This window comes from Delphinapterus leucas, chromosome 2 (genome assembly GCF_059928025.1).
Source record: "Delphinapterus leucas isolate spDelLeu-1000000601 "Yukka" chromosome 2, BTC_Dleu_Yukka2, whole genome shotgun sequence".
NCBI lineage: Eukaryota > Metazoa > Chordata > Mammalia > Artiodactyla > Monodontidae > Delphinapterus > Delphinapterus leucas.
In genome coordinates this window covers 118068061-118089437 of record NC_143130.1, presented here as the reverse complement: position 1 = coordinate 118089437, position 21377 = coordinate 118068061, and the positions used below count along the sequence as shown (strand labels likewise).

General features: G+C 38.1%; 1 protein-coding gene across 6 annotated transcripts in view; it reads left to right on the top strand.

Moving 5' to 3' along the window:
* BAZ1A (bromodomain adjacent to zinc finger domain 1A) overlaps positions 1-21377 on the top strand; it is a 94323-nt gene that overhangs the window by 22375 nt on the left and 50571 nt on the right. For 5 of the 6 annotated variants that reach the window (XM_089907593.1, XM_089907594.1, XM_022570733.3 and 2 more), the window contains 2 exons: positions 13420-13563; positions 16089-16190. In XM_089907593.1, the coding sequence (XP_089763719.1) occupies positions 13420-13563; positions 16089-16190 (246 nt within the window). The remainder of the gene's footprint in view (positions 1-13419; positions 13564-16088; positions 16191-21377) is intronic. The other variant, XM_089907592.1, reaches the window with a different exon arrangement.

Genomic DNA, 21377 nt, shown 5'->3' with positions numbered 1-21377 from the left:
CATATAAAGCTTCTGTTGTAAATATTTCTGTATGGATTCAACTGCTCGATTCTTAACAAAATAGTTCAGTGAAGTTTAGACTGATCATACAAATGTATTCATTTTCTTCAGTGTTCTCAGGACCTTCCAATTTGCATTGGCCATTAGGAGGATCTGCCTAATGCCTCTCAAAAGTCTTTGGATGGTAAATGTTGGAGGAGGGTAGTTGGTTTCTATGGCAAGCTCTTTATTGATCCTCTGCACTAATACCAAGTGCAAAGAGTCAGCTGAGTCTCTACCAGGACTTAAGGTCTTTATTGTGGGAGTCTTACTGTAGTAAGAAAAGTGATAAAAATGGGGGATGGCAAGTAAATTGAGGTTCACCTCTTTTCTATTATAAAAGGAAAACAATGTTTACTTCAATTTGTGTCTCGTTGAACTGGTTAGCAGCAGGATGGTGAAGTAGACTAGTAGTAGTCCTGAAGTTCTTAGTTCATTATGGCAGGAGAATATTAGAGACAAATCTCACAAAAGAGAGAAGACTATGTATAGCTACTTCTGTCCTGAAATCCCTGTTAGGAATAAAAGGGAAGTCCATTTCTACGTGGTTATTACACAGGTTCAGGTCTGGGAAGTTAGAGGTCTTCTGAATAAAATCTCTCTCCTACATCATCTTCTACCTCCTTTATAGTCTGTTCCATTCGGCCAATATAAGATCACAGTGGTTCTGGCTAACCATTTTAAAAATGGGGATATCTGGGGCAGAAATAGAGACACGGATGTAGAGAACAAACGTATGGACACCAAGGGGGGAAAGCGGTGGGGGGGTGGTGGTGGGATGAATTGGGAGATTGGGATTGACTTGTATACACTAAAATGCATAAAATGGATAACTAATAAGAAACTGCTGTATAAAAAAATAAATAAAATGGGGTTATCTGCCTTTCTTAGACAAATTCAGAGATTGTCCAAAGATTAAAGTTAAAAGAGAACTAAGAGAAATGACATAAGCTAAAATAATTTTCAATGAAAGGAAAAGGAGAGATAAAAGTACAAAAAAAGTCTGCTCATCACTAAAGGCCAGGCAAAATCCTTTGTTTAACTCAAAAACACATGCCAAGAGAATAATTCCGAGTAGAGGTTGGCACACTTTTTAAAAAATAAAGGGCCAGATAGGAAATATTATAGACTTCAATGTCCATATGGTCTCTGTCACAGCCAGCCAACTCTGCTGTTATAGTGCAAAAGCAGCCATAGACAATAAACGAATGAGCATGGTTGTATTCTAGTAATTCTTTATTTATAAACACTGAAATTTGAATTCCATGTTATTTTCACATGTCACAAAATATTCTTATTTTTATTTTAAGCCACTTAAAAATGTAAAAGCCATTCTTAGCTCGTAGACCACACAAAACAGGCAGTGAGTTGAATCTGGCCCATTGGCCATAGTGTGCTGACTCCTGGTAGAGAGGAAAGATTACTGCTGAAATAAGGGTTAAAGAATAAAGTCCCCAGAGATACCCTTTTAATCTAGAACCTCAGAGTATAGCATGTAGATGTGGCTTGGTATGGTGGAAAAAGCCTTTGGAGCCAAACTGAGTTACTCGTTCTGGGAATCTTCTTTACTAATCTGTAAAGCAAGTAATATCTACTTCATATAGCGGTTATGAATATGAATATCTGCATTCATATAGCGGTTGTATTAGTTAGCTTTTGCTGCATAACAGACCACCCCCAAAACTTAGTGGCCTAAATCAATAGTCTCATGATTCCATAGTGGGCTGGAATGCTCTTATTGTCTGGGGCTGTATTGTCTGGGTCGCTTACTCTAGCCTTACTGACATGTCTAAGGCCTCAGACTGGGGTGGGTATTTTCATGTGGCCCCTTATCCTTCAGGAGGCCAATCCAAACTTGTTCCCAGAGTAGGAATAGAGTTCCCAGCAGCAGGAGAAGGCAAAGCTCCAATGTGCAAGCACATATCAAGCCTCAGCTTGCTCAATGTTTGCTAGTGTTCCATTGACCAAAGCAAGTCACATGAGCAAATCCAGACTTAATGTGTGGGCAGGGGGATCAAGGAGGCCTGTGACTCAGTGGGGGCCATAACTGCAACAGTCTGTCACAGTGGTTAATATTTTTTAGGAGCCCAGCATAGTGCCTGGCACATAAAGCACTCAGTAAATGTTAGATCCTTCCTGTGCTTGTCAGGGACAAGTGAAGAGCCTGCCAGCTGTGATGACTCATCTTTTTTTGTAGCCAGTCCCTAATTTTCTTACATCACAGTCACTGTTCTTCAGAGTTCACTGTATGTCATTTTAGGGAGATGATGACAATACCAGTAAACTTTTGAGAGCTTATTATATGCCAGGCACTGTTCTAAGCTTTTTACTTATACTATCTTATTTAATTTCCACAACAGCCATATGTGATAGGTGCTCATTTGCTTATTTTACAGTTGAGGAGTTCATACACAGAGCTTAATTAACTAAAACTTGCCCAAGGTCACAAGTGATGAAGTTATCAAGCACAAGCAGTGCTTCTGTGTGGGCGGAATGAGTGTGAAAGAAATACTAAAAGATAGCCCTTAAGCAGGATGGAAAGATGATAAATTGAATGTACTTATTGATTACTCACTATTTGCTTTTCACTTTATTTGTGCATTTTATAATTTCTGTCAAAGTGTGAAGCAACATAGGATTGTATATAATGTGGTTAGATTAAGCTTTTGATCATTCACTCTGAGTGATCCATATTGTTGAGTGTCTGAAAATCAGCATCATTTTATGATCATTGACTCAAAGGGAAAAAAGCTCCTTCATTTAAACAGGTTCTCCTGCTATTTATATTTTTAACCATTGTGCTCATCAGAGGGTGCCTTAATTATTTTACTTCTGCATTCTGAGCTGATTAAGCTTTCTTCTTTTCAAATATTTTGCTTGCAGGTGAAAGAATGCTATCTAGTGGCAGCAAAAGGTGACTGCAAGCATGGGGAAAAATAGAATTTTTTAAATTATTTTTTTCATAGGATTTTTAAAGTATTTATTTATTTTTTATTTATTTGGCTGCATCGGGTCACAGTTGCGGCATGCAAGATCTTTGTTGGGGGCGCTCGGGTTTCTGTCTAGTTGTGGCACAGGGGCTCCAGAGCACACGGGCTCAGCAGTTGTGGCACACGGGCTTAGTTGCCCCATGGCATGTTCCCCGACCAGGGATCGAACCGCGTCCCCTGCTTTGGAAGGTGGGTGCTTGACCACTGGACCACCAGGGAAGTCCCAGAATTTTTATTTATTTATTGTTTTTCTATCTTTTAGAACAATTTCCAGGGATGAAAAATGCAATTACTTATGACTTTTTCTTTTTCTTTCTTTTTTTTGGTATGCGGGCCTCTCACTGCTGTGGCCTCTCCCCTTGCGGAGCACAGGCTCAGTGGCCATGGCTCACGGGCCCAGCCGCTCCACGGCATGTGGGATCTTGCCGGACCGGGGCAAGAACCCGTGTACCCTGCATCGGCAGGCGGACTCCCAACCACTGCGCCACCAGGGAAGCTCCTTATGACTTTTTCTTAGAGGTGGTAGGGAATATTCTGATTTAGTACTTAAGGTATACACAAAGCCAAATTTTTTGTGATTCATTCAATAAACATTGTGTGCTCAATGCTATTGTAGGTATTGGGAAGAGGGTAGTGAATAAGACAAGGACTAGGGACTTATATTCAAGTGCAAGAGAGAAAAATACAAATCAGGATAATTTCAGATACTGATTAGTGCTGTAAAGAAAATAAAGCTTGATGGGATAGTTTTGAGTCATTTTTTGTTTTAGCCAATTAATAAATTCAGTGTCTTCTCTGAAAACCCACTGTGTTAGATGCAAGCAGATAATCAAATATGAGAAAAGCATTAGTACTTACTGTTCTCAAGCATTATATAGTCTGTCGGTAGTAGGAATAGAATTTGTAGGGCAAAGATAAGTAAAATACATATGAAGGACTAATGAAGGACTAAATAAGATAAATACATTAAGAGGACATAGAGAGGAGGGGAATTGGAGGAAGGGTAGTCAAAAGGTACAAACTTCCAGTTATAAGTAAGTACTAGGGATGTAATGTACAACATGATGACTATAGTTAACACTGATACATGATATATAGGAAAGTTGTTGAGATTAAATCCTAAGAATTTTCATCACAAGGAGAATTTTTTTTTCTTTTTTTTTTTTTAACTATATGAGTTGCTGGATGTTCACTGAACCTATTGTGGTAATCATTTCACAATATGTATAAATCAAACCATCATGCTGTATGCCTGCTTATACAGTGATATATGTCAATTATTTCTCAATAAAGCTGGAAAAAAAGGGCATAGGGTAAGTCGGTAAGTCTTACTTGACTAGTGAATATATCACCAACATTGAAATAGAATGAATAAAAGGTACTGTAATGCTGAATTAATTTAGTGCTCCATTAATCATTTGCTGTGATTGGCCATTAGAATGGGCTGATGTTTACCATTTATCTTTATAAAGATGTTTTTGTATTTTTCTTTATCTACTTCTAGTCATCCAGTCAGTCAGCATGTTGATTTCATTGTTGTCATATTAAGAATGCTTATTGACCATAAGGATAATAGAAAATATTTGGGTTATTTTGTTTGAGCTTCCAGCTCAAAAAATTCGAGAATGCCGGAAGTAATAAGTATAATTTTCTCATCTTAATTTGTTAGTTATATAATAATTTCTTTGCAAATTCTTGTAGTTATTTTTTGTACACTGTATTTTTTTTCATAAATTTATTTATTTAATTTATTTACTTTTGGCCGTGTTGGGTCTTCGTTGCTGTGCGCGGGCTTTCTGTAGCTGCGGTGGCTTCTCTTGTTGCGGAGCACGGGCTCTAGGTGCGTGGGCTTCAGTAGTTGTGGCTCGCGGGCTCTAGAGCACAGGCTCAGTAGTTGTGGCGCACGGGCTTAGTTGCTCCGCAGCATGTGGGCTCTTCCCAGACCAGGGCTTAAACCGGTGTCCCCTGCATTGGCAGGCAGATTCTTAACCAGTACACCACCAGGGAAGCCCTATGCACTGTATTTTGATGTACATAAATCATCTGACTTTATTTGATTTGGTTATCTCATGTTGTAAGAGAGAACACCAATATATTGAACTTCTTTCCATGAAAAATAGGCATTTGGGGCTTCCCTGGTGGCACAGTGGTTGAGAGTCCGCCTGCTGATGCAGGGGACATGGGTTCGTGCCCCGGTCTGGGAGGATCCCACATGCCGCGGAGCGGCTGGGCCCGTGAGCCATGGCCGCTGAGCCTGCGCGTCCGGAGCCTGTGCGTCCGGAGCCTGTGCTCCGCAGCGGGAGAGGCCACAACAGTGAGAGGCCCGCGTACCGCAATAAAAAAAAAAAAAATAGGCATTTTAAGATGAATTGTTATTATGTTTATAGTTGAAATGGAAATAAATTATAGAAAAGGACTCCCTTTATGGAGTTTTTGCATTACAAAGAACTCTCTGGCTAGTCTTCTGATAAGTATAGCAGGACCCATCTATGCTTCAATAAGTTCTAACAAGTAGACCTACTTCAGTTAGCCATTTTCGTATATATTGTTTTAAGAAAAGGAATAAATGTTTTACTTTTAAGTTAAAGGATAATTTAAATTAAATAACTTACATTCAGATAGGCCTTTATCCTAAGTAGTCTAAATTAATAAGGCTTAAAGTATATTACTTTCTTATGATATAATTTATCCTTTTTATTGTGTAGCTCTGACTCTGACTTTTGATACGTAGTCGTGTAACCCATCACACATTTTTACTACCTTCCTTTGTGCCCTTTTTTTTTTTTTTTTGACTGCACTGCATGGCTTGCAGGGTCTTAGTTCCCCAACCAGGGATCAAACCCATACTCCCTCCAGTGGCCTTTGTGCCTTTCTGTAGTCACCCCTTGCCCTCACCTTCTAGACTCTAGCAACCACTGATCTGTTTACTGTCCTTATAATTTTGCCCCTTCCAGAATATGAATATAAATGGAATTTTGGGTCTATTTCTGGACTCCCTTCTATTGAGCTGTATGGCTATCCTGCCAAAAATACGTCATTATTTACTGTAGCTTTTTAGTGATACATATACATTACTTTCGTCTTTTATTGATTTTTTTTCCCCTGTGATGTGAATGCTTTTAATTGGAGTTGATATTTTCCTAATGTTTATCATTAGCATTTTTAAACTAAACTTTCTATTTTGAGATAACTGTAGAATCACATAGAGTTGTAAAATAATACAGAATTTCCCCCAGTGGTACAGTATCACAACCAGGATATTGACATTAATATAGTCATGGTACAGAATATTTCTGTCACTGCAGGGATCCCTCATATTGCTCTTATGCCACGCCCACAAATCATAGGTGGTTAAATTTATTTTTCTACCTCAGACTTTGTTTTCTGAAACAAATATGACTTGAAAAAATCTGTATTGCCAGTGACACGATAACTTTCAAGTTTGAAAATCTTATTCAGCATTTTTGGCTGAGTTGAAGAATGCAGTACTCTGACTCAAAATAAATTTAACATAGATCAGGTTATAAACTGATTACTGTTTAATAAAAATACCTAGTATACCTAATAGATTGCTTATATTGCTTTTCCTCAGCTGGAATTTGACTTGGGTGCCTATAATAGGAAAAATTTTAGGGGCATTAACAAAATAGAAATTTCTCTCTCATGTAAAACTAAGTACTTAAGTTGTAGTGTTAGGGCAGGTCTACAAAGTTGTCAGGAACCCAGGCTTTTTCCTGTTTTCTGCTCTGTCATCCCAAGGTTGTGACCATTGTTTTCCTTGTTCAGGATGGCAGCAAGATAGAGGAAAGGCAAGAAGCCTGCTTCTCTTCCTTTGCTATCCATCCTTCACACTGAGTCCAAGTTAAGTGTTCTAAAATTCTATTATCATTTTGAAACAGAAGTCACTTGCTGCTAAGTCTGTGGTGGCTTTTCATTATATTTAATGTTTTTGTTTTCTCTGATCTGCGTGTGTTTGTCTTGCCTCCTCACGAGGGTATCATCTCTGTTGGCATCAGTATGTCAGATCAACATAAAGCTGAGACCACAAACACTTTGAATATCTATTAATTTGAATACAGTAATTGGAATTTTAAAGTATTTTGGTGAGGCTTTCATTAATTTGGTTGATACCTTAACCAAACTAACTCATGTGGCTTTAAGATGATAATTTTGAATACTAAAGGGTTTAAACAGTATACTGATAATATCCAGATGTTTGAAACTTTAGAGATATGTAGGATTTAACCCATATATCTTATATCTAGAATTTTCTTTCCAAAGATTTTTATTTGTATTATATATATCTTTTAATAACAGATTTAGTTTTTAGCAAGAATCTAATGATTCTAGTTGTCTTATGATATTTAGGCTTATAATAGGTCAAATGCCAACTGGAGAAATAAGAAGATGTGGTTCTCTGGTCCATCAAGAGTCTCAGAACAGTTCAAAATGAAACATTCTTTGAGCTGCTCTGATCAGTTTGTCTAAAAAGTGAGAGGTTACAAACAAAGCAACGTTTTCTGACTGCTTCTTCCCCACTGACAAGTAATCAACATAATTCAGTCTTTTTGTTTGAAGTAGGCAGACTTGTTGAGTGGTCTAGTTTCCTCCACTTAAAATGAGGTATCACTTAACCTCTTTAACTTGAATTTTTTTTAACTCTAAACTTCAAATTAAGTAGGTTTACTCTGTTTCTACCTATAAAGTTGAAGTAATTATTCAAGCATAGCATTTTAAAAATAAATGTTCTTGGCACCTGTATTACAAGAAAATAAAAGGTTAATGAGGCAGCACAGGTGAGCAGATGTGAAGCATGCCATAGATTCAGCATATTCTATTTTTAGAGACCCAAACAGAGAGGGGCAGTCCTTTTATGTCAAGTAGATCTCCCCAGGTTTCTATTCTTCTTTCCTTTTGCTGTTAATTATTTATCTTCTACCCAAATGCCTTGTAAATATTCTGCATATATTTCAATTCTAGAATTTGCTTTTATTTTAATGAATTTGTATTTTGAGATATAAATTGAACTATAACTATTGTTAAATGACTATTAAAACAAAAACAGCTTTTGGGGGGAGATACATATACCATTCCAGAATATTCTCATAAAAGGCTATTTCCATGTTTAGCTGGTCACTATTAGAAATTTATGGCCAACTTCTGCTCCAGCCTCATTCTGTGCTTGCTGCTGTTCTACAGACTTGCTTTCACTCTGAAACATGTTTAAGTTTGAAATGTGTTTTGGAGAGGCTCCAAAAGTGCCTCTTGACTACCTGGACTTAAAGCTCTGAAATACCCTTGGGTCAGTATAGTGTTGTGTTACCCCTCAACTCCAGTAGTAGAGTGGAAGATTAGAAAATATATGGGCTTCAGAGCCAAATAGTTAAAGTTTTGGCTGTACTGTTACTGGTTGTCTGACCATAAACAAATGCTTTAACTTCTCTGACCCTGAATTTCATCTACTGAAAAACGTATACCTTGCAGAGTTGATATGAGGAGAGAAATATGTGAAAGTGATATACTTATCTGGCACACAGGAATGCTAATAATAATAAGGACCTTTCTTTGATTGTCAGTCTGCACTCTGTCCTCAAAGAATGGAGCATAACATTAATTTAGAGTTTCTGTACTCTCCAAGACCCACTAGCTGGGTCTTGATTCGTGATTCTTTAACCTTTTTTACACCCCCCAGTCTTCTTTGGACTCCCTAGGACCAAGAAATTGTAGCAAGTGGATTTGAAAGACATAGATTAAGTCTCTTTGGAAATCTGTTAGAACGTGTTCACCTGACATCTTGCAGTTAACTGAAGTTTAGCTAAGCACCAGTGAGAGGCCTAGCCTTGATTAGATTAGCAAGAATTGACCTGTGGTTTGGGTGTGGTACAAAGTTAATAGTAGCATTGAAAATAACCAGGATAATTTATATATAAAACATTTACTACATTATAGACAGTGTCTCTAAGCTGTACTGGTTTCCTTCTCCCTTATTCCTCTGTCAGAGAATTGTATTTCTGTTAATTTTCTGTTAGTTTTAAATGAATTAGTTCTTAAATTATTGTAGCTCTGTGGATCTACTGGGATCCGCAGTAGCTACAATAGTAGCTACTGGGATCATAGACTATTCCCTTCAATGGACTGTCAGACCATTTTAGGCGCCACACCAACCGTTCCTATGCCCAGCGTAGACCCGTTTACTTTTTCTTTGATGACAACCACTGCTGCCACTTAGGGGCACTCACCTGGACTCTGCCAAGTGAAAACTATCTCTTTTTCTAACTTGAAGAACCTTGTCACAGGTTCACTGAAAAGCTTCCTTTATCACCTCCTGGAACCCTGAGCCATATGACCACTGGATGTCGTACCTAGGCCCTTCAAAAGTGGGTCCATTTGATTCCTTCCTTATTTTCGTGCAGTTCATGTCACTAAATTACAGAACCTTTTAACCATTAGACTACATAATTGCCTGATATAATTTCCTATAGTTGTTCCTCTTTAGAAACACTGGTTTATTTCTATCAGCCAGTGGCGAAAGTTAGCCTGCAGTTCTTTTGACACCATTTCCATTTGCTACCAATGTAGGCTTGGTAATTGGGCCTTCTTCAGCTTTACTCTTAGGACAAGAAAAAATTTTTTTTAATTGTGGTAAATAAACATGAACTTTACCATTGTAGTCATTTTTAAGTGTATAATTAAGTGGCAGTAAGTACATTCACAGTGTTGTGTAACCATCACTACTATTTCAAGAACTTTTTCATCATCCCAGACAGAAACTCTGTACCCATTAAGCAATAACTCCCCATTTCTCCCTCCTTCCTGCCCCTGGTAACCTTTATTCTACTTTACGTCTCCATGAATTTGCCTATTCTAGATACTTCATGTAAGTGGATTCATACAATATTTGTTTTTGTGTGTGTTTGGCTTATTTCACTGAGCATAATGTTCTCAAGGTTCATCTGTGTTGTAACATGTATCAGAATTTCATCCCTTTTTATGGTTGAATACTATTCCATTGTATGTGTATATACCACATTTTTTAGTCTATTCATTTGTTGATAGATACTTGAGTTGTTTCTGCATTTTGGCTGTTGTGAATAATGTCATTGTGAACACTGGTGTACAGGTGTCTGTTGAGTTCCTATTTTCAGTTCTTTTGGGTATATACATAGAAGGGGAATTGCTGAGTCATATGATAATTGTCTGTTTAATTTTTTTAGGAACTGCCATATTGTTTTCCACAACAGCTGCACCATTTTGCATCCCCACCAGTAATGCATGAGGGTTCCAATATCTCTATATCCTCCCCAATACTCTTTATTTTCCATATTTTTTAATAATAGCCATCTTGGTGGGTAGGAAATGGTATTTCATTGCAGTTTTGATTTTGCATTCCCTTTATGACTTAATGATGCTGAGCATTTTTTTCATGTGCTCATTGCCATTTGTATCCTTTTTGGAGAAGTGTCTATTTAGGTTCTTTGACCATTTTTGAATTGGATTTTTTTCTCTTTTTTTTGAGTTCTTTATATGTGTTGCCATATCTTTGTCTGGTTTGTGTATCAGGGTAATGTTGACCTTATGAGCTAAGGACTGTTCTCTCCTTTTCAATCTTTTGGAGGATTTTAAGAAAAATTGGTATTAATTCTTTAGAAGTTTGGTAGAACTCACCAATGAAGCCATCTGGTCCTGGGCTTTTCTTTGTTGGGATATTTATTTATTTATTATTATTATTATTTTTTTTGCGGTGCACGGGCCTCTCACTGTTGTGGCCTCTCCTGTTGCGGAGCATAGGCTCCGGACGCACAGGCTCAGCGGCCATGGCTCATGGGCCCAGCCACTCCGCGGCATGTGGGATCCTCCCGGACCAGGGCACGAACCCATGTCCCCTGCATCAGCAGGCAGACTCTCAACCACTGCGCCACCAGGGAAGCCCTTGGGATATTTTTGATTACTGATTCAACCCTCTTAATAGTTACAGATCCATTTAGATTTTCTATTTCTTCTTGAGTCAATTTGTGTGTTTCTAAGTATTTGTCCATTTCATCTAGGTTATCCAGTTTGTCAGCATATAGTTGTCCATGGTATTCTCTTATAATCTTTTCTAGCTTTACTTCTGGTTTTAGTAATTTGAGTCTTTTCTCTCTTTAATCAATTCTTTTTTTAGGAGCAAATTATTCAGGAGTCATATATGATACTTTTTTTTATTAATTAATTTATTTTTGGCTGCATTGGGTCTTCGTTGCTGCACGCAGGCTTTCTCTAGTTTCAGCGAACGGGGGCTTCTCTTTGTTGCGGTGCACGGGCTTCTCATTGCGGTGGCTTCTCTTTGTTGCAGAGCATGGGCTCTAGAGCGCAGGCTCAGCAGTTGTGGCACATAGGCTTTGTTGCTCCGCGGCATGTGGGATCTTCCTGGACCAGGGCTCGAACCCGTGTCCCCTGCATTGGCAGGCAGATTCTTAACCACTGCGTCACCAGGAAGTCCCCATATATGATACTTTTAATTGAATGTTTATAAGTCTCAGAGTGAGAGGAAGTGAGTTGAGGGGGGAGGATAAGATGCTTTGAGAGTTTTAGATTCCTGAGTTGAGGGGGGAAGATAAGATGCTTTGAGAGTTTTAGATTCACCCATATAGTCTACATTTTGTTGATTCTTAAACCTCAGGGTGCTGTGGGACCAGTTAGTTTCTTCTATTAGTGTATAGTGCAAAGTTCCTAGCAGGAAATCCTGATTTTCTCTGTGCCTAATAGCAATATTAGACTTTGTTGGGGATACTAAAGATGTTCTCCTAAAGGAGAATATAAGCAAGCATACGCTAAAATGTACACTAATGAAAATAAGTGCAATTACCTTGTAAAAATCCACCAGCTTCCCAAAATGAATCAGCTCTAAATATACTGTTTGTCTTTCTGGAATTGTATGATTCTGTTTTGGCTGTAAATGCAAAAATGTATTTTGAAAACATGTAAGCAAAAGGGCAAACTACTTGTAACCACTCATCTACTTTCTGTCTCTATGGATTTCCCTATTCTGGATATTTCATATAAATGGAATCTTTTTATTTTTTTAATTTTCAAAAATTTATTTATTGATCGATTTTTGGCTGCGTTGGGTCTTCGTTGCTGCGTTCCGGCTTTCTCTAGTTGCGGCGAGTGGGAGGCTACTCTTCATTGCAGTGCATGGGCTTCTTTTTTTTCTTTTTTTTCAACATCTTTATTGGAGTATAATTGCTTTACAATGGTGTGTTAGTTTCTGCTTTATAACAAAGTGAATCAGTTATACATATACATATGTTCCCATATCTCTTCCCTCTTGCGTCTCCCTCCCTCCCACCCTCCCTATCCCACCCCTCTAGGTGGTCACAAACCACTGAGCTGATCTCCCTGTGCTATGCGGCTGCTTCCCACTAGCTATCTGTTTTACGTTTGGTAGTGTATATATGTTCATGCCACTCTCTCACTTTGTCACAGCATGGGCTTCTTATCTCTGTGGCTCCTCTTGTTGCGGAGCACGGGCTCTAGGTGCGTGGGCTTCAGTAGTTGCAGCATGCAGGCTCAGTAGTTGTGGCACAGGGGCTTAGTTGCTCCACGGCATGTGGGATCTTCCTGGACCAGGGATCGAACCCATGTCCCCTGCGTTGGCTGGCGGATTCTTAACCACTGCACCACCAGGGAAGTCCCTGGAGTCATATATTATATGGCCTTTTCCGTCTGGTTTCTTTAATTTACCATAATGTTTTAAAGGTTCATCCATACTATAGAGTGCATCAGTATTTCATTCCTGTTTTTTTGCTGAATAATGTTCCATTGTATGGCTATAGCAAATTTAAATTATTTGTCAGTTGAAAATTGGCACAGTAAAAATGAGATTGAGAAATATTTCAGTTGTGGTGAGTGAGTCTGAAATTGCAGCCTTTAAAATCCAGATACAGCAGGCAGAGGTAAGGGAAGCCAAAATAGGGTAGAGTTAGTGAATAGGAAGCTTTCCAGAGATCAGAAATCACAATATAAGTTACAAAGAGAATAAAAAAGTTTATGATCAGGAGAATTTCAGAATTTAAAATATTGAATGCTTTGAAAAACTCTTGTAAGGCCTAATCTGTATAATGAGACATTATGCCAGTACTTGATTTTCTAAACAGTAACTTTAGTGATGAATATAATTGCTAAGAATCATGATAAATTGACTTTTAAAATAGTCTTGTACTGTGTTAAATCGTAGCTAACCTTTACTTAAATTGGATGTTACAGATTTTCTCTTTTATTAAATTGGTTATAGTAATCAGCCATAGTTTCTACAAAATTGCTTTTCATTTGTTCAAAATAGATTGCTCTGAAATGTTTGATTATAAAATATCAAATGATTTGCATTTTTAAATGTATCATTTTCTTTCAGGTTACAGTGTAGGATTTTGGAAGTCCTCCCTCCATCACACCAAAATGGTTTTGCTAATGGACATGTCAGCAATATAGATGGAGAAACTATTATCATCAGTGATAGTGATGATTCAGAAACACAAAACAGTTCTTTTCAAAATGGGTAAGTGATTTTTAATAATTTTTAAAATGTATGAATTCCCTGGCTGTCCACGCTTTCACTGCTAAAGGCCCGAGTTCAATCCCTGGTCGGGGAACTGAAATCCCACAAGCCATGGGGCACAGCCTAAATAAATAAGTATGTATGTATGTATGTATTTATTTAAGTAAGTATGTATGTATGTCAGATTGGGTACTGATATCCCATTGAAATAATTTTTTCTCTTCCTTTCTAGTCATACACTGGTATACTATGCATCTAAACCATATGGTTCAACAACACCTTAGAATTTGCAAAAACTGAAACTTACCTAGTTAATTCTAGTCAGCTGCACAAGAACAATTGAAGCTCACTTCATTCAGTTATACATTCCACTTTTGTTTACTTGGGAAAATTCATTCTGTCCTTTATTATTCACTTTATGGTGCATATAGTAAAGAAACTCTGTTAAGTTTCTGAGATTTAGTCAATTGACAGCTTTGGTCAGCTGAGTGCTCTTGGAGAAAAATCATATAAATCCATATAGATTGGCACTGTCTGCCGTGTGTGTACTGTATTTATATCATTTTGACTGTATCTTACTTTCATTACCCAATTGCCCAATGCTTCTCTTTATCATCCTTTCATATCATTTTCTTCTCTATAACCCCCACTTATATCCCCTTTACATATACGGTTGCATTCACAGAGGCAGCTTTTCCAGAATCTAACCACTTCTCTCTACTGCCACCACTACCCTCTTAGTCTGTACTGCCAACATTTTTCTCACTTAGTTTTATTGCATTAGCTTTCTAACTGGCATCCCTGTTTGCACTCTGTTCCTCTCATCCCAGCCAGAATGATCCTTCTTGAAGTGTAAGTTAAATCATTATCACCCCATTATTCAGAATCCTCCGGTGTCTTTTTTCTTTTTTAAAAAAATTAATTAATTTATTTTTGGTTGTGTTGGGTCTTCGTTGCTGCGTGAGGGCTTTCTCTAGTTGCAGCGAGCAGGGACCACTCTTTGTTGCGGTGTGCGGACTCCTCATTTTGGTGGCCTCTCTAGTTGCGGAGCAGGGCTCTAGGCGCGCGAGCCTCAGTAGTTGCAGCACTTGAGCTCAGTAGTTGTGGCGCGCAGGCTCTGTAGTGTGGCACACGGGCTTAGTTGCTCTGAGGCATGTGAGATCTTCCCGAACTAGGGATCAAACCCATGTCCCCTGCATTGGCAGGTGGATTCCCAACCACTACGCCACCAGGGAAGTCCCTCCTCTGCTGTCTTTACTCAAAGTAAAATTGAAAGCCCTAATGATAACCCATAGTCTGGCCTTGCTGCTGCCTCTCTGACTGAACCTTCCTCTTTTTCTCCCTGTTGATTCTGCTTCTTGTGCAAACCATGCATGCCTTCCCCTCAGGACCTTTACACACTCTTTTCTCTCTTCCTTTAAAAACTCATTTCCCCAAGAGTTTTTTCATGGGTTGCTCCCTCATTTTTTTCAGATCTCTGCTTAAATGTCAACTTCTTGGAAGGCCTACCTGGTCAATTTATCAGGGATCATCACCCTATATGAAATAGAGACCTTTCACTCTGCACTCTATTCCCTTCATAGCACTTACCACCTACCCTGTCGTCTATTTTGTTTGTCTCCCCGCTGTATTTCTATTTTGTTCACCAGTGAATCCTTATTCTTTAGTATTTGGCACATTGTAAGCTCTTAACTATTTAGTGAATGGATGGATGCATGAATGAATATACCCTCAAAAGAGAAGAAAAAATGAGAAATTGGTAGGGGTGGGAATTAAATGTGTAGCCTCTTTGCTAGTTCTTGAAACAGGGTAAACTACATTATCTCCACTTTTGCTCTTAGATTACATAGCTAAAAATGGTTTAAAAGTAAATCCAAGAGCTGTTTATAAAGTTATCTAACCTAAACTGGAGAGTCTGCTTATTCATCTGGAGTTAATTTCTTCACCCAAGGAAAATTTATTGAATGAGTAATTAAAGTACCTACCGAACATAAAATAGTGCTCTGTGCTATTTTGGCTAATAAAATAGTGAGGCATATCAGTAACTTATAAAATCATAATTAAAATTAAAATGCGTTAGATTCTGTTATAGTATGTCCTTAGAAACTAGATTTCATGTAAAATATCATGTTTCCAAACAAATTTTTTTTTAATTTTTTATTTATTTTTGGCTGCGTTGGGTCTCTGTTGCTGCATGCGGACTTTCTCTAGTTGCAGGGCTACTCTTCGTGTGGTGCGTGGGCTTCTCATTACAGTGGCTTCTCTTGTTGCACAGCATGGGCTCTAGGCACGTGGGCTTCAGTAATTGCGGCGCGTGGGCTCAGTAGTTGCAGTGCATGGGCTCCAGGGCGCAGGCTCAGTAGTTGTGGCACACGGACTTAGTTGCTCTGCGGCATGTGGGATCTTCCTGGACTAGGGATTGAACCCATGTTCCCTGCATTGGCAGGTGGATTCTTAACCACTGCACCACCAGGGAAGTCCCCCAAACAAATTATTAACTTACTTTGTGTCTTTGCTCTTTTTAGGAAGAAGAAAGATACAATTGATCCCTTATTATTCAAGTACAAGGTGCAACCCACTAAAAAAGAATTGTATGAGTGTGCTATTGTTAAAGCAACACAAATCAGGTAAAATTCCATATCTTCTGTATGGTAGTCTAAAGTAGAATAATTATGTTCAGTTAAGGAGATTTGATGTGGAACAAATGGGTAGTAGCAAGTGATTGTTTCCCTTTTTAAAATACATGTATATTTATATGCTCATAGACTGATAATGTGATTCCTAGTGAACCATGAGCCCTTTGTCTAGTTTAGTAACTAACTCCAGATAGTCTTCACATCTAAAAAATTAAGAAGGATTCTATTTATGAAGCACTTCTCATGAGAGAACTCAGTTTTCAAAGCTGAGAAACCTGGTGCCTAGAAGTACGTCACATTTGTAATATTATGTTCATTAGACACAAACATCTGATCAGTCTCTGCCCATTTCTGAGGAAGTTTAATAACAAAAAATAAGTATGTTTAAAAATTCCTGTTTGTGACCTAATCAAAAGATAGAGGTAGTCATGAAACAACCTAAGTGTCCTTTGACAGATGAATGGATAAAGCAGATGTGGTATATATATACAATGGAATACTACTCAGCCATAAAAAGGATGAAATAATGCCATTTGCAGCAACGTAGAGGGACCTAGAGATTATTATACTAAGTGAATTGTCAGACAGAGAAAGATAAACATCATGTGATATCTCTTATATGTGGAATCTAAAATATGACACAGGGCTTCCCTGGTGGCACAGTGGTTGAGAGTCCACCTGCTGATGCAGGGGACACGGGTTCGTGCCCCGGTCCGGGAAGATCCCACATACTGTGGAGCGGCTGCACCCGTGAGCCATGGCCGCTGAGCCTGCGCGTCCGGAGCCTGTTGCTCCGCAACGGGAGAGGCCACAACAGTGAGAGGCCCATGTACCGCAAAAACAAAATATATATATATATATATATATATATATGACACAAATGAACTTGTCTACAAAACAAAAACAGACTCAGGCATAGAGAACAGACTTGCGGTTGCCAAGGGGGATGGGGATCGGGGAGGCATGGATTGGGAGTTTGGGATAAGTAGATGCTTTGCATTCTATACATCTATTATGTATAGAATGGATAAACAACAAGGTCCTACTGTATAGCACAGGGAACTATATTCAATATCCGGTGATAAACCATAATGGAAAAGAATACGAAAAAGAATATATATATATATATATGTATATGTATAACCAAATCACTTTGCTGTACAGCAGAAATTACCACAACGTTGTAAATCAACTATACTTCAATAAAATTTAAAAAATAAAAAAATAAAATGAGAAAGAGAGGTACTGAATGGTTAATATTTAAAAGAACTGGCTCTAGGTTACATTGATATATTTTAGGAAAATCCCTGTTGTTGCCTGTTGAGGTTGGTCTCTTAGTCACCTGAAAGTAAGTAGTTGACATCATCAGCCAACTATCAACTTGTCACCTAGGATTCAGTCTTGCATTTTGCTTTATGTAAAATAATTTTACTTATTCTCTCATCCCTGTTGCCCTCCCCCCACCCATATACTCATGAGTCCAAAGAAAAGTGATAACAATATTATAAATATTGAGTGGATTCTGAGTCAGGTATATTACTTTCTATAAACTGTATGGGTCTGTGCAGTTTTTTGTTTGTTTTTGGGGGCCTATCATTAATGTAAGACCTCTGGAGCATTCTCCACTTTATTGTATATTGAAAAATAGCATTTCCAAGATAATGCTCATGAATTATTCAAACTTTTGAATTTATTTAGTTTATGGGCTAATGAATAGCATAGTTGAGACAACCAATGTTTTCCTTATTCATTGTTGAGCTTTTTCCTTTTTTTTTTGTTTTTAGTTCAAGATATGTTTTTTATGTAATGTAATTCCCTATTTAATATTTTTCACTTTTCTATTTACTTTTTGACTTATACTGTAAATATAATTCTGCTAGATCTTGGTTACAGTTGTATTAACTCATTTTCTTCTTAATTGGTGAGGCAAAGAATTATAAGGTGGAAAGTTATACTTGATAATAGAAGACTTAAATGACTTGCAGCTCTTTGTTAGCACCAAAAGATAATACTGTTCCACAGATGCAAAACTCCTCAACAAAATACTAGCAAACAGAATCCAACAGCACATTAAAGGGATCATACACCATGATCAAGTGGGGTTTATCCTAGAAATGCAAGAATTCTTCAGTATATGCAAATCAATCAATGTGATACACCATATTAACAAATCGAAGGAGAAAAACCACATGATCATCTCAATGGATGCAGAGAAAGCTTTCAACAAAATTCAACACCCATTTATGATAAAAACCCTCCAGAAAGTAGGCATAGAGGGAACTTAACATAATAAAGGCCATATATGACAAACCCACAGCCAACAGCGTCCTCAATGGTGAAAAACTGAAACCATTTCCACTAAGATCAGGAACAACACAAGGTTGCCACTCTCACCACTATTATTCAACATAGTTTTGGAAGTTTTAGCCACAGCAGTCAGAGAAGAAAAAGAAATAAAAGGAATCCAAATCAGAAAAGAAGAAGTAAAGCCATCACTGTTTACAGATGACATGATACTATACATAGAGAATCCTAAAGATGCTACCAGAAAACTACTAGAGCTAATCAATGAATTTGGTAAAGTAGCAGGATACAAAATTCATGCACAGAAATCTCTTGCATTCCTACACACTAATGATGAAAAATCTGAAAGTGAAATTAAGAAAGCACTCCCATTTACCATTGCAACAAAAAGAATAAAATACCTAGAAATAAACCTACCTAAGGAGACAAAAGACCTGTATGCAGAAAATTATAAGACACTGATGAAAGAAATGAAAGATGATACAAATAGATGGAGAGATATACCATGTTCTTGGAGTGGAAGAATCAACATTGTGAAAATGACTATACTGCCCAAAGCAATCTACAGATTCAATGTAATCCCTATCAAACTACCAATGGCATTTTTCACAGAACTAAAACAAAAATTTTCACTATTTGTTTGGAAACACAAAAGACCCTGAATAGCCAAAGCAATCTTGAGAACGAAAAACGGAGCTGGAGGAATCAGGCTCCCTGACTTCAGACTATACTACAAAGCTACAGTAATCAAGACAGTATGGTACTGGCACAAAAACAGAAGTATAGATCAATGGAACAGGATAGAATACCCAGAGATAAACCCATGCACATATGGTCACCTTACCTTTGATAAAGGAGTCAAGGATATACAATGGAGAAAAGACAGCGTCTCTAATAAGTGGTGCTGGGAAAACTGACCAGCTACATGTAAAAGAACGAAATTAGAGCACTCCCTAACACCATACACAAACGTAAACTCAAAATGGATTAAATACCTAAATGTAAGGCCAGACACTAACAAACCCTTGGAGTAAAACATAGGCAGAACACTCTATGACATAAATCACAGCAAGACCCTTTTTGACCCACCTCCTAGAAAAATGGGATTAAAAGCAAAAATAAACAAATGGGACCTAATGAAACCTAAAAGCTTTTGCACAGCAAAGGAAACCATAAACAAGATGAAAAGACAACCCTCAGAATGGGAGAAAATATTTTCAAATGAAGCAACTGACAAAGGATTCATCTCCAAAATATACAAGCAGCTCATGCAGCTCAATGTCAAAAAAACAAAACAACCCAATCCAAAACTGGGCAGAAGACCTAAATAGACATTTCTCCAAAGAAGATATACAGATTGCCAACAAACACATGAAAGAATGCTCAACATCATTAATCGTTAGAGAAATGCGAGTCAAAACTACAATGCGGTATCATCTTACACTGGTCAGAATGACCATCATCAAAAAATCTACAAACAATAAATGCTGGAGAGGGTGTGGAGAAAAGGGAACCCTCTTGCACTGTTGGTGGGAATGTAAATTGATACAGCCACAATGGAGAACAGTATGGAGGTTCCTTAAAAAACTAAAAATAGGGCTTCCCTGGTGGCACAGTGGTTGAGAGTCCGCCTGCAGATGCAGGGGACACGGGTTCGTGCCCCGGTCCGGGAAGATCCCGCATGCCGCGGAGCGGCGAGGCCCGTGAGCCATGGCCGCTGAGCCTGTGCGTCCGGAGCCTGTGCTCCGCAATGGGAGAGGCCGCAACAGTGAGAGGCCCGCGTACCGCAAAAAAAAAAAAACTAAAAATAGAACTACCATACGACCCAGCAATCCCACTACTGGGCATATACCCTGAGAAAACCATAATTCAAAAAGAGTCATGTACCACAATGTTCATTGCAGCCCTATTTACAATAGCCAGGACATGGAAGCAACCTAAGTGTCCGTTGACAGATGAATGGATAAAGAAGATGTGGCACATATATACTATGGAGTATTACTCATCCATAAAAAGAAACGAAATTGAGTTATTTGTAGTGAGGTGGATGGACCTAGAGTCTGTCATACAGAGTGAAGTAAGTCAGAAAGAGAAAAACACCGTATGCTAACACATATATATGGAATCCAAAAGAAAAAAAAAATGGTCATGAAGAACCTAAGGGCAAGACAGGAATAAAGACGCAGACCTACTAGAGAATGGACTTAGGACACGGTGAGGGGGAAGGGTAAGCTGGGACAAAGTTAGAGACTGGTAGTGTATGTATGGGCATATATACACTACCAAATGTAAACTAGATAGATAGTGGGAAGCAGTCGCATAGCACAGGGAGATCAGCTCGGTGCTTTGTGACCAGCTAGAAGGGTGGGGTAGGGAGGGTGGGAGGGAGGGAGACACAAGAGGGAGGAGATAACGGGGCTATATGTATATGTATAACTGATTCACTTTGTTATAAAGCAGAAACTAACACACCATTGTAAAGCAGTTATACTCCAATAAAAACTTAAAAAAATAAAAAAGGTAGAGGGGAACCTTCAGAGACAGGTCAACCCATCATAATATGCAGACCTTATTTGGATCTTGATTCAAATATACTAACTGTACAAATGAAGCAAAACAATATATCTGAACACTGAAAGGACATTTGATGATATTAAGGAATTATTGTTACAAATTTATAATATTTTACAAAATGCTTTGGTGGTTATGTTTTTTAAAGAGCCATTGTGTTTTAAAGATACATGCTGAAAAACTTACAGATGAAATAATATGATGTCTGGAATATGCTTCATATAATATGGAAAAGAGGAAGTATTTGAGTTATTGATGCAAAAAATAAAAGATAATACTGTTCCTATAATAAAGAGATGTTAA